We start from the raw sequence: 12,704 nt of genomic DNA, 5'->3' as shown, positions 1-12,704 counted from the left end.
CACTGTGAGGGGAAATTAATAAGCTTGTTCCTTTTTTATGGTGGAGGAAATGCTGCCAGTACCAGCTTGCTTTGAAATGAGGTAAAGTTAACATAGTCAGAAGTAGAGCGGTAGAGGCTAATCTACTCTAAAGAGTTTCCTCAGTCGGTAACACTGTAACACAACTGATCTTGTAATGTAACACGATAGTTTTTAAAGTAATGTTGCCTAACACGGGGGTTTACCTCTTTGCCCACAGGCATCCCACTGCCCAGGCCAGCGGTTAGGCCGATGACTTTAGCTATGAAGGCTTTAAGGGTCAGATATTCTTTTAAGACTACACCTCTCAGGATGGTTTTCAGCTCAGGGATACCAGAACCTGCATTTAACAAAGAGAGAGAGAGAGACATTATAATGTCAGTACTTTACAACAGAAAAAATGAGAAAAAAGAAGCAAATACATGAGGAAATATAATGAGAGAGGATAATAGAGGCTGACAGGTGATGGAGAGCTTACCGATGGCCTGTGGGGAAACCAGGTGACAGAAGAGCGAGGCGAACATGACAAGGATCATGGGATACGTAACCCAGGCGAGGTACTGGAGCGGTACATTCCCCTTAAGCTCCCCGTGCACCCATTTATAGGCTGCAAGACAGAATAACAGTAGAAACAGAAAGAAACAAGAACAGAAAAAAAACACATTACACAAAAGAGTACGTGCACAGAAAAACTGAAGATTTGAAATAGCAATAATCTCCATGACCGCTCTACCTTGCAGGCTCTTGGCACTAGCATAGTCCATACTCCAGCTGACTAGAGCCATAGTCAGTCCCAGAAGAACCAGGAAAATCCAGTCCTCTCCCATTTTCGTCACTATGTAGCGCCGCACACGAGCCAAACAATCTGGGACAGAGAGATAAAATCAAAGAGTCAGGGAGTCACTTAGTGAGATCACGGATGAAACAGATGCAGTAAATAAAGTAAATGTAGACTGATAAGTACAGATCCACTCGGTCAAATAGTCAACAAATGCATGGACTACAACATGAAAGATCACAAAGGAAAAACAGTGTAATTATTCACGCAGATAGACGTGACACTCCTATAATATAAAAATCTCAATATTCCCTCACTAACTCCCACTTGATACAAACTGCATGTTTATTTTCCTTCTTAAAATCATTGGAATTGACTGAAACAATGACGATGATGATGATCCTGGTTTGAGGTGCCCTCTAGGTCAGTTTAAAAAACACTCAAACAAAGCTGCACTCAAAATGTATTAAAGTCAAAATAGACATTACAGCAGAACCTAAAACAGCACCAAGAAGGTCAGAGAGGAGACTCAACCTCCCTGACACCATGTCAACATAAATACACACCAACAGTTCAACTCTGTGCACGTTCACAATACTGAGCATAAGTCCTTCAAGTGCTTACTCTAAAGTCCCTCTTATGTCATAATCATTTGCATTTATAGCCGCCAAAAACAAAAAATTTAAAATTAGAGCTACATTTGAAAGATTGTACCTCAAAATACCTTCTATATCTTAAGATTTGGGTGAATGTTTTGAGTCTTGCACCTTTAGAGATTTTCTTTTTATAACTCTGGGTAGGTTACATTTAGATACCCCTTCGCTGTAGCCCTTAAGTTCAAGTGGTATTAAGTCTAAGTGCCTCGTGTAGCCTGATTAAACTACCGTGCTGCCTCATATTTTATGAGCTCATCATGTTGCATGTAAAATCATAATGTGCAAAGTAACCAGAAACTGAAACCATTAGACGAATGCAAAGCTTCACTCTTTGAAAAGTCATGTAATAAAACAACAAAGTGTGTGGAAGTGGCAAAGCAGCCAAATGTTTCCATATACATTTTCATAACCACATGCTGGTCACCTTGGCATTTGGAGTAGGGACGAGGCTTCTTGGTGGAGGAGGCATGGCTGTGATGCGACTCCAGGGTCACAGGGTGCTGATGATGATGCCGCCGGCCGTGGCCTTTGCGGCCTGTGGCTGCGGCATTGTCCCCTGCCTGTCTTCTCCATTGTCTCTCTGTCAGTAAACGGGCAGCCTCCCGTCGGGCAAAGTTTCCCAGCTGCTCCCTGTACTCTCCGTAGAGCTGTAACCAAGGGGACACACTGGCAATCACTATGAAACGAAAAGCACCCGGTCGAGAAATCATGTGTTTCTTGGGCTGCACAGAAGAGAAACAACACGCTAGAAGAGGAGGGAGAGAAAGAAAAACAGGCGAAATACCTCTGACAACTGAGACTTGGAAGAAGGATAAAACTAGATCTAGGGTGAAGAGTCTTGAGATAACGAGAAAGAGATGGGGAATGTGTGGCGTGTATGTAAGGGATACACACCAACCTGAATAGCCTGACAGACAGAAATAGACAAAATGGGCATAGAGATTGGAAAATCCCCGCCCTGAGCAAAGGCAGGGTTTGGAAAAAAGCCAGAGGAAGATATTCGGAAAGAGAGGACATTCCACACGTTCCACTTCCGACTATGTGTGCACTTTACACCTATGACTACACAGACACCTACACACATGCTGTCAAACACACACACATACATTCGGTCAGCTTGCAACGGACTCGTTAAAACCGTAGAAGCTGTAAAATACTGCAGATCCGGATGCAGCTATGGTGTGTGCAACTGAAACCTACAGATCACATGCATCCCACCACACAGCAAAGCAAGAAACTGAATCATACAGAGAGCTGGCTGCCACACATTTCTGTCTCATGTTCACACAGGAAAGGAGAGCGGCCACATCCAACCATGAGGCCCAACCAGGACGAAAGCTCAGCTAACTGCACATAATTATGTGCTGGTGAAATGAAAGAAAGGTGCGACAAAAATCCACAATCTCATCTTCTCTTAAAGTCTTTAAGTATACAGAGCACAAGTTCATTTTTCTCTAGTACAACTGCACAAAAAACAGCTTCACATAACCAGTCCACTGCAATACATGACTCACTACAACCACATGACAACGTGACTGATATAGAAGTTTATAATTAATACATGAATACACCACATAGCAGGTGGCCAAGCAGTTACTGCTAGAGGCTTTTGAAAACCTTTGATGCCTCTAAATCGTCTAGGAGGTTATTTTAAATCTCACTAAACACCACAAACCACAAACTGTTATTCAGAACAATGCTGCACCACTAACAGCTTAATACTCCTGTCCCCGTAAAACCTGAGCTAACAGCAGGAGAGACAAAGTATTGTCAGTTATTTGTTAATATGCAAATAGCTGGTTGAATATTACATCCTCAAATCGGGTTGCAAGAGTTTACATCACGCAGGAAAACTTATATTTAAAGTAAGTTACATACAAGTTTTTCTGTGTGATGTGAAGATGTAAACTGATGAAAGTTTTTGCAACGGAAAACTTCTCCTGAGTTCTGCTGTGATTATAAGTTACGTTTTCTTACAGCAACTGAAGGTGCTGTCGTGTTTCTATCTGCATACACCCACTGGACACTTTATTAGATACACCTGTTCAGTGGCACAGGCAATGGGAATTTTATTTATATAATACATTTAATTCATTATATGTAAACTCAATGTGCTTAGCACAAAAGATAAAAATACAAAAACCTGTGTGGGTTTACAGTGCCTCAAGGCAATGAAAACAGCAAAATAAAACATTAAAAAACACAGCTATTGAGTGTAGACCTGTGTGAACAAAAGGGTCTTGAGTCTGTTTTTTCAATGTTGGCACAGATGTAACTGATCTCAGGTCGGCAGGAAGCTTGGAACAGGACTACAGTAACTGAAAGCGCTCTCAGCTAAAGAAGCAAAACAGAGAGGTGGAGTGTGGGGAGGAGCTTTGTGAACACATGAGATTACCGTCTAAGATAATGCCAAAGTTGCCTGATTTTCTCACCATAAACGGGATGATAAATATAAACAGACTGTCAGTCTCTGACTTTTTGGACCAACAACAATATTTCTGTCTTGTCTCTGTTCAGTTCTAAAAAGTTTCGAGACAACCAGCAGTTGATGTCATTAATGCAGCTCATTAGCTAATGAACAGAGGTCAGATCATCAGAGGAAACTGATAGGTACAACTGTATATCATCTGCATAAGAGTGGTAGGATATATTGTGATTCGTTATGACAGTACCAACTGGGAGAATGTAAATTTTAACGAGTAATGGACCAAGGACAGACTCTTAAGGAACCCCTGATTGGATTTTTATTTGTGCAGATCTTAAGTTGCTAACTGAAACATAAAAATCTCAATCCTTCAGTCATGCTCAATAATCTGAGCTGTTAAACCATCTGAGTCATGAAGCCTTTGAATCAAAATGCCACATGTCACTGCTGTCAGAACAAAAAAAGGAGGCTACAGTACGGGTTCATCAAAACTGGACAACAGAGGACTGGAAACACTTTGGCGATGAGATTTCTAGTGCAACAGTCAGATGGTGGGGTGCTTCAGGTGCTGGTGATGGTGTAATGGTCTGGGGGATCCTTTCTTGGCACATTTTGACCTCTTTAATAATTTAAATGTTCTAGCCTACCTGAATGTCTTCTAATGGCTGCTTCTAGCACAACAAAGCACCATGTCACAAAGCTAAAATCATCTCAAACTGATTTCTTGAACCTGAAATTGAGTTCACTGTAGTCCACAGTGAACTCAAAGGCCTCCACAGTCACCAGAACTCAATCCAATAGAGCACCTTGGGGATGTAGTGGAATTAGAGATTCACATCATGGATGTGCAGCCAATAAATCTGCAACAAGTGTGATGCTCTCATGTCAAAATGGACCAAAATCTCTGAGGAATGTTTCCAACACTTTGTTGAATCTGTGTCTAATATGAATAATTAAAGTGTTTCTGAAGGCAACAAGGTGTCCAACCCAGTACTAGCAAGGTGTATCTAATGAAGTGGCCAGTGAGTCTATGTATAAGCACATAGGAGGATCTTTTCCTATCGCTTTTTTAAAATACAGAATTTAATTTAATTTCACACAAATGTCTGTCCAAGTGAACAATAGATGAACATAGTGAGGGAGATCTTTATAACAGAGAGGATGCCTTTGTCAGTGAATAATATATTATGAATTATTAGATTTTTGTTTATAAATTTATTCAAATTTATTAAATAAAAAACTAACAAAGAAAAAAACCCTCCGTGTTTTGTTGTTAAATTTGAGTCATGGGTAAAAAGTTAAATTATTTAGAGTTTTGTTTTTTCGATGATGGAAAGAACCTAGGTAGGGGAATTAAGTAAAAGAAATAAAACATACGACAAAAAATAGAGCTGTGCTAAAAAGATATCGTACTGAAGAATTTTTCTGCTGCAAGTAAAGATAAAACAGTCTCCACTCATGACACTGACATATCTTATTTTCCTTTCTTTGTCTACGACCTTAAAAATGAGGAATGAATCAGTCAGTGAGCTGTTTATGCGTGTTTTTTGTCTGCGCTACAAATGAACATTAGAATAAAAATGTTCTAATGTGAAAAAACATGTTTGATTTCGGGGCAAACCACTTTACCTTCATATTTTGCTGCTTTAAAGGCAGCGGGGAACAAGGACTCACATACTTTTACAGTTCTTCAGCGTAGCAAAAGATCACAGAGGTCACTGCTGATTACTTTCTAATTTCACCGGCTGCAAATGTATCACGCAAATAACAGTGACCTCTGTCATCTTACGCTGTATGGAAGAACTGGGCAGGTAAACAAGCCATATTTTCACAAGTTTATTAAAAAAACAGCAAATACTTAAAATTATGGTTTTACAATACAGTTTTCTTGATTTTATATGTCAGCGTACACAAATCTGTAAAATGATCAATCGGTAAAATGATGGAAAACAGAGCTACGAAAAGAAATAGAGATTCAAAATCAGTGCATGCATATGATCCAAAGTGAATTTTGAAGATTAGAGAAAGACAGCAGAGGGCTGTGTAATTAAGTCCTGGCAGAGAAAACAGAAAAAAAGAATCAACCTCTGACGAGCTACAGCCTTCGGTCCCCATGTCTTTACCTGGTTCTCATCACCTGTCTGTTGCATGATGCTGCAGCAGCTCTGTCTCTGTTCTGTCTCTGTGTCCTGCACTGCACACAAATTCACCACTGCACTACACATTAGCACCAAAGCCCTAATCCATCAACATCATCAAACAGCCGCTGGCACCAGACACCATCAAAACCAGGGACAGAAACAACAGGAACCTGTGCACTGTTCACAGAGAGAGGGAAAAAACGTGACCTCTCATGCCCTGCCTCGAGGAAAAGAGAAAAATAACTGCAGCACAGTTAATGATGTCTTTCTAGCTTCTTCTTCCTAGTGTCTGTCATGGTTGAATAGGTGTCTTCTTGTGTTGCGTATGAACACGGTTGGCAGATCATGACCATTGTTTAAAAGGAAATACCCAACTCATTTATTGAAAGTGCACTCCCAGATTCAGCCTGGGACCAATTTAACATGGTTAGATTTTTTTTTTATTCTACACTTTCACTCAGTTCAAATGAGATTCAGGTTGCCTCGAAGCTGCTGATGGAGCCTCAAAATGAGCCGAGTGACCTTCAGATGTCTGATAAGATTTCTTTTCACTACCACACTGTGAACCTCAAATGAATTAAACATCTCAAGTTGTGTAAATATAATCTTTAAAGTAAATATCTTAACATATTCCTCCTGTTTTAAAGTAATTATTTTTAATTAACTGGAATTATTACTCAGCCAAATCCCACTTAAGTATAATTTTACTGGTCTTATCACTTTCACCAAAGAGGTTGTGTTTTTGGCAACATTTGTATGTGTGTGTTTGTCATTCTGCTTGTAAACACGAGAGCTCGAAAAGAGTTTAATGAATTCTGATAAAACTTTGTAGGGGTGCAGAGGGCATCCATTAACATTTGGTTTACATTCACCCAAGTCTTCAAGGTCAACTTAATGATTTATTGGTCAAAATTCTTAAGTGTGGTGTTTATTGTCAACATATAGAAAGTACTGTGTAAGGATTTAAAATATCATGTCACATTTGACCTCTGACCTCTCATTCAAGATCAATAGACTGATCAAAGTGATCAAAGTGGTAAATCAGTGATTGCCGCTAATAATTATTTAATTAATTAATTAAGTTTTATATCATCTACATAGTGCTGTGGATGCACCTCCTTCTTCTGCTGAGTTTTACTTGTTTGCTTGCTCAAAATCTCAAAAGTTGTAAAATTTATCTTTGTGTTTTATCTTAGTTTGGAGTTTTTGCATTTGTCGTCATGTCACAATCATAAACAAATTCAACAAGTGTGAAAAAGTTTATTGAAAAATGTCATATTTGGGCATTTTTGGACTATTAATGGAGAGAAATTCAAGATGTCATCTTGGGTTTTTTATATTTCTGCCACAAACTGAGCCGTAACTCCTGCATTGTCAGAAAGTCACCTGACTGTCAGAATGAATAAAGAAATGGTGAGACATAAAGACAAATAAAAGGCGAGAGCAAGCAAGTCTCAGCAAGACAACAATGCCGACTGACAGCGTGAGAAAGACACTGAAAGCCGCGATTTATTAATGTCAGGTGACTTTGCTGTTTTCATCCCTCAGCCTTATGTTTACACTGTGTCGCGTAACCTTGCATGTTCATTACACACCGAATCTCACAAGGCCCTTAAACATCATCAGTAACCACAGTTTGTCCAACTTTCTCACACTTTTTGCACATTTTTTGTTGCCATTGTTTGACTCCCAAATATGGAATGACCTTCCCACTCCAAGTCAAGAACACAAGGACATATCCCCACCTCTCCAAACTCCTCTTCCTCCTTTTCCCACACTTGTTTACTCTCCATGAGATTCCTGCTTTTTTCTCTTTAATCTCCGCGGACACACGGACGTAGCCAGGCGTTGCTGCACGGTCCTGACACATCTCGTTATTAATTTCTCGTAAGAACCCGAGCTTCTACTGTTGTTCTTACTGCAAGTCTCACGGGATGAAGGAAATCGGAGAAATGTAAAACATCACTCCCTCGGGTTTGTTAAGACTAGAAGCCTGTATTCAAATTACGCCGATGAGCAGTCAGGAGCTTTTAATTTGTTCATGGATCTGTTCTTTACGAGCTGGCTCTAACAAGATATGAAATATTGTAAAATAAAAGAAACTTCAAGTGTAAACAAAACAAACAGGTTTGCAGAGAGAAAGAGAGAGAGAGACAGGGAGAGAGAGAGGTTCAGTCACAGTGAGAGCTGCTGATAGACGCAGAGGTTGAAGGGCAGTGTGACATTGAGAGTTAATTAAAAAATACAAGCATATTTCTGTGTCCCTCGTGAGGGAGCACTGCATATTCATAAATATCTGTGTGTGTTTGTGCAGGTTTCTCAGCACACAGAGTTTGTGTTTGTGTCTTAAATGAACATTATGTGTGTTTATTACGTGTGTGTGTGTGTGTGTGTGTGTGTGTGTGTGTGTGTGTGTGTGTGTGTGTGTGTGTGTGTGGTGAGGCCTTACAACAATATAGCCCTGTCCTGTAGCACAAGGTTAATGATAAAATCTGACCTGCTCACTGATGGACAGATCAGCAGATTACCCCCCTTACACACACACACACACACACACACACACACACACACACACACACACACACACACACACACACACACACACACACACACACACACACACACAAATCCCAGCTACCACACACACTTCCACGAGTGTCTCCATATGCATACACTAATTAGCCAGCACAATAACAATTCCATGCCTCATCCAAACACTGTTCAAGCTGTCATTTTCTAATTAAGGCAAATCGAGGCGGCCAAAAAAGAAAAAAACAAACTGTGTCTTACATGCGAGACCACACTTCATGTTACCACCAGGAAATTCAGAAAAATCAAACCAGTGAGGCCATTAAATCCTATCTAAACCTGGTTCATGTTCAATAATTAAAGGCACAACATGAAATTTAAAGTCGGCGAAAAGCAAACGGAAGCTAGAATTCAATTATTTTTGCATTCATGCATCTCATCTTGCAAAAGCAGTTCACTATTTAGTGAGGAAATAGTAAGCCTTACCAGAAACTGATCGATATTCAGACCTGTCTGAAAAGTATTGATGCGCTCCCTCATCTTCTCAGCTCTTCCTCCTGCTCACTGTCTTGCTTGTGTCCAACATTCAGGAATGCCCTCTCTGAATATCTGTGTCTTACATCTGTCCTTCCCTGTCTTTGCCAGTGTGAGGGACATGGGCCGTACCTGCTACCTGCTTCCATACAGTGAAAGAGTGTAGTGACTCTTAGGTGTGTGTGCGCTGTCTTAGACAGTGCGCACACACACACTAAAAAAGGAAAGCAGCAGAGGTTAATACAGACACTTGAAGCTTGACAATAAATTGTCAGCAGCTCTTAATTCAGTGGGGTAGATTCCCAGTCATGCAGCCAATCCGGCAGATTCCAGCAGCACGATCATAAATGATACCCAGCAGGCAGGATGCAAGCTCAAGGCATGAAAATAATACCTGCTGACTGAGAGAGGGCCATAACCATATTAACATTGTGTATGGATAATGCTGGACTGCTCTTCAAGTGCCTTCAGCATGAATGGCATGCTTCACTAAAGCCTGGCTGAGCTCCGGCACAATGTGCCGTATCATGTTTTTATTCCTCTGTTTTTGTACACAGAAGCCTTTTTTGGCGCCAATAATTAATGCTTAAGTTACATAAAAACATGATGTGAGACAGGACATTTTACACACAGTAAACCTTACTGTAAAAGCACAAATTAGCTTCCTTTTATAAAATACAGCCTAATAAACAGTTTAATCTTCTATAAAATGTTCATTACAAACTCAAACTGATTTGTTTTGTTCAAGTTGATGACATCAGCTTCTGTTTTTCCAGCGGTGGTACTTAAAATGGGTCAGTCTGGATTTTTGAGGTTGACATGGCGATTTTATGGACTTATAAGCTCTAAAATTGTTATTCTGGATCAGTTTGCTATGTATTTACTCCAGCAATGAACTTCACAAATTAGTTAATAGCTTACTGTGAAGACACCTCTTGACTCTGTTGCGTATGTGCTGCTGTGATGCATGTTGTGCTACATGTGCTGTAGAAGGTGCTGATAGTATCGCAAACAATGCCTTTGGAAACACACTATCTAAATTACCCCAAGTTATGGTTTTCTTTTCTCTTTTTTTTGGAGAAGCATAAGCGTTTTTATACACATATTGCACAGATATGAGCTGTGATGCCAGTATATCCGCGATAAGCCGTGGATATCAGTCGGCTTCTATTTTGGGGAGCTGATGATTTACGATCCCAGCAGGAAGCAGTTTGCAATGTTCTTGAGATCTGGCAAAAACAAGAAGCGTCAGTCAGTTTGAAGGGCTGTCGGGTTGTATTTAACTTGAACTGTGATAGTATGGGAACCCCTATCATCACCAGCAACTACAGTTAGCCCTGCACTTTTATTACTTTAGTTAGTATTTTGCCTGTGTTTGTAAGAAATATTTCAGTGCCTTTCACTTGTGTGTACTGGGACAAAGACAGATGAAAGCAGATTTTTTAATAGAGAACTAATGCACATCAGTCTGAAAAACTATTAAGCCTTTGTGAGTGTAATGGATGGCCTTCTTTTTCCTGAAGTAAATATTTCAACTATCACTCAGTATTCTGGGCATTTTATTCCTTATTAGAGAGGAAATTAGTGGAAAGAAGAGATGTGGTGGACTGACACACTTTGACATAGTCTGACTGTGCCTTAAATCATCAAAATAGTCAAAAAGCTTGGTTTCAGAGGTTATTTTCTACTCTTGGCTATGAAGTAGAGTGGATTTCCATGAAGTCCCTTAAAGGGAGGAGCACAAGGGGCTAGAACAGCTTATTTCAGACAATGGTTGAACACTGGAGCTACATAAAAGTCCGGTATGAGTTAATCAAGGCTTATTGTGACTGAATTATGCAAAGCTACCCTGAGTCTGAAATTAAAAATACAAAGTTGGAAAAAAGCACAATAGGTTTCTTTTAAAACTGATAAATTAACTAAGTGTTCATTTATTAGACAGAAAGCGTTTAAGTACCAAATTCCCACTGGAAAAAAAACACAACTTTTTTTCAATCTTTTGGGTTTATCTGAAAAGCTCAAGTTATGCATTTTAAAATTCAGGGTAATTAACTCAAAGTTGTAGCAAAATTTCAACATTAAAAAAAGTTAATTTTTAAAAATCCAGTGGTGGAAACAAGCTTTCATATGAGTTTTTCAGTCACCATCAGTATTAAATGTTCTATTTCTTGTGATTTTGGCTCCACTCTCCATAAACAACTCAATGTTTTATGGTTTTCCACTTTCACACATCCATAAAGGTACCCTTACAGATCAGAAACCTGCTTTTAGGAATTTCAGAGACACAAAAAGTTACTTTTTAGTTTATTTTTCCAAGCGGTCTCTCCTGCATCTGGACTCTCTGGAGACCTTTCACCTTTCTGCCTCACTCCCGTTCACCAACCCTTATCCACGTCCATCCAACCCCCACCCCCACCCCTGAGGTGAAACCTTACTCGTCGATAAATTTAGCAGCAGTGTGATCCAATGTTCACTGACACACTTCTCCCCAGTTCTCCCTCTGCCTCTCTCTCTGACGCTGTTTGCCTCTCTTTCGGGCCATCTCTCCCAGGAGGCTTGTTGAACAGACAGATGGAAGGCTTTAACCTTTACACAAAACAATAACAAGCTATTGACACTATTTAGTAATGTGACATTTCACCTTTATGCCATGGAAGTAACATCCAACTGTTTAATTATTACATTAGAACTACCCCTGTAATTGAAAAAACGTGTCCGCAATATCGTATGAAATTTAATGGCTTAATCGTCTACATTGCAGTCATTCCAGTCCGCGGGACATTTGGCAGGTGAACGTTATCCCTTTTAGTAGCCTGTAACATTTGAGACTTATGGGATCTATTTCACTGCTGTTGACATTCTCTCAGATTGAGACTCGTCTCCTCACACAACCTCGCTTTTAACCTCATCCATCACATCAACTGTTACACACAACCAGATGTAAAAGGCAGGCACAAATATACACTGTGTTTGTGTGTGGGTGTGTGTGCATCTTCACAAGCAGCGATTTGCTCTCGCCACTGTGGAAAGCGTCTGTCAGCGTGACAAGAGTCCACAGAGGGAGCTTCCTCTTCGGGAAGGTGAAGAGTTACCAACAGTTGTGTGATTTTAAATTAATAAACACAACTCTGCAAGGCCAGTGAGCATTAATCTTTGTGGGTGTAGCGATGCCAAGATTTTAAGGTTTAATCTGGATAATTTAAAGATCCATCACTTAAATATCATTAAATATCACAGAAACCCAGATAAACGAAAAAGAAACAAATTAATTCAAATCTTTTATTAGCTTTTGTCTAAAGCTGAATGTTTCTTTTTTAATTATTACAGTGGTATTTTTACACCCCTCCATATTCTCTAGCCTCACTGGACTGACAGCGCACAAGTCTTTTGGTGTTGCCTGGGCTAAACTGTTGACTACACCTGATGAGGTGTGGATAAAGACATGCCCGAAGCCAAATTGAAGGGTGGACAGCATTTCTTTCCAGACATCCTCATGATCTCTTCACTGACTTTTTTTTTTTTTTTTTTACCTGAGATTATTAAGCGATTTAACACAAAACCCATAGGTTACTGGTTTCCACATTCACAGAAGGGTCCCTGGTTCAGTCCCAAATCCTTTTGGT

General features: G+C 39.9%; 1 protein-coding gene across 1 annotated transcript in view; it reads right to left on the bottom strand.

Annotated features, from left to right (window-relative positions):
• The window catches only part of clcn1b (chloride channel, voltage-sensitive 1b), a 32,793-nt gene that overhangs the window by 17,653 nt on the left and 2,436 nt on the right, over positions 1 to 12,704 (bottom strand). The window contains exons 2-5 of the mRNA XM_039619191.1: positions 1,877 to 2,099; positions 752 to 883; positions 497 to 625; positions 225 to 358 (exon numbers count right to left, since the gene is read on the bottom strand). Coding sequence (XP_039475125.1) covers positions 225 to 358; positions 497 to 625; positions 752 to 883; positions 1,877 to 2,099 — 618 coding nt within the window. The remainder of the gene's footprint in view (positions 1 to 224; positions 359 to 496; positions 626 to 751; positions 884 to 1,876; positions 2,100 to 12,704) is intronic.

Source organism: Oreochromis aureus, linkage group 11 (assembly GCF_013358895.1).
Source record: "Oreochromis aureus strain Israel breed Guangdong linkage group 11, ZZ_aureus, whole genome shotgun sequence".
Taxonomy (NCBI): Eukaryota; Metazoa; Chordata; class Actinopteri; order Cichliformes; family Cichlidae; genus Oreochromis; species Oreochromis aureus.
Note: the sequence above shows the minus strand (reverse complement) of the source record. Positions and strands in the feature narration are given on the sequence as shown.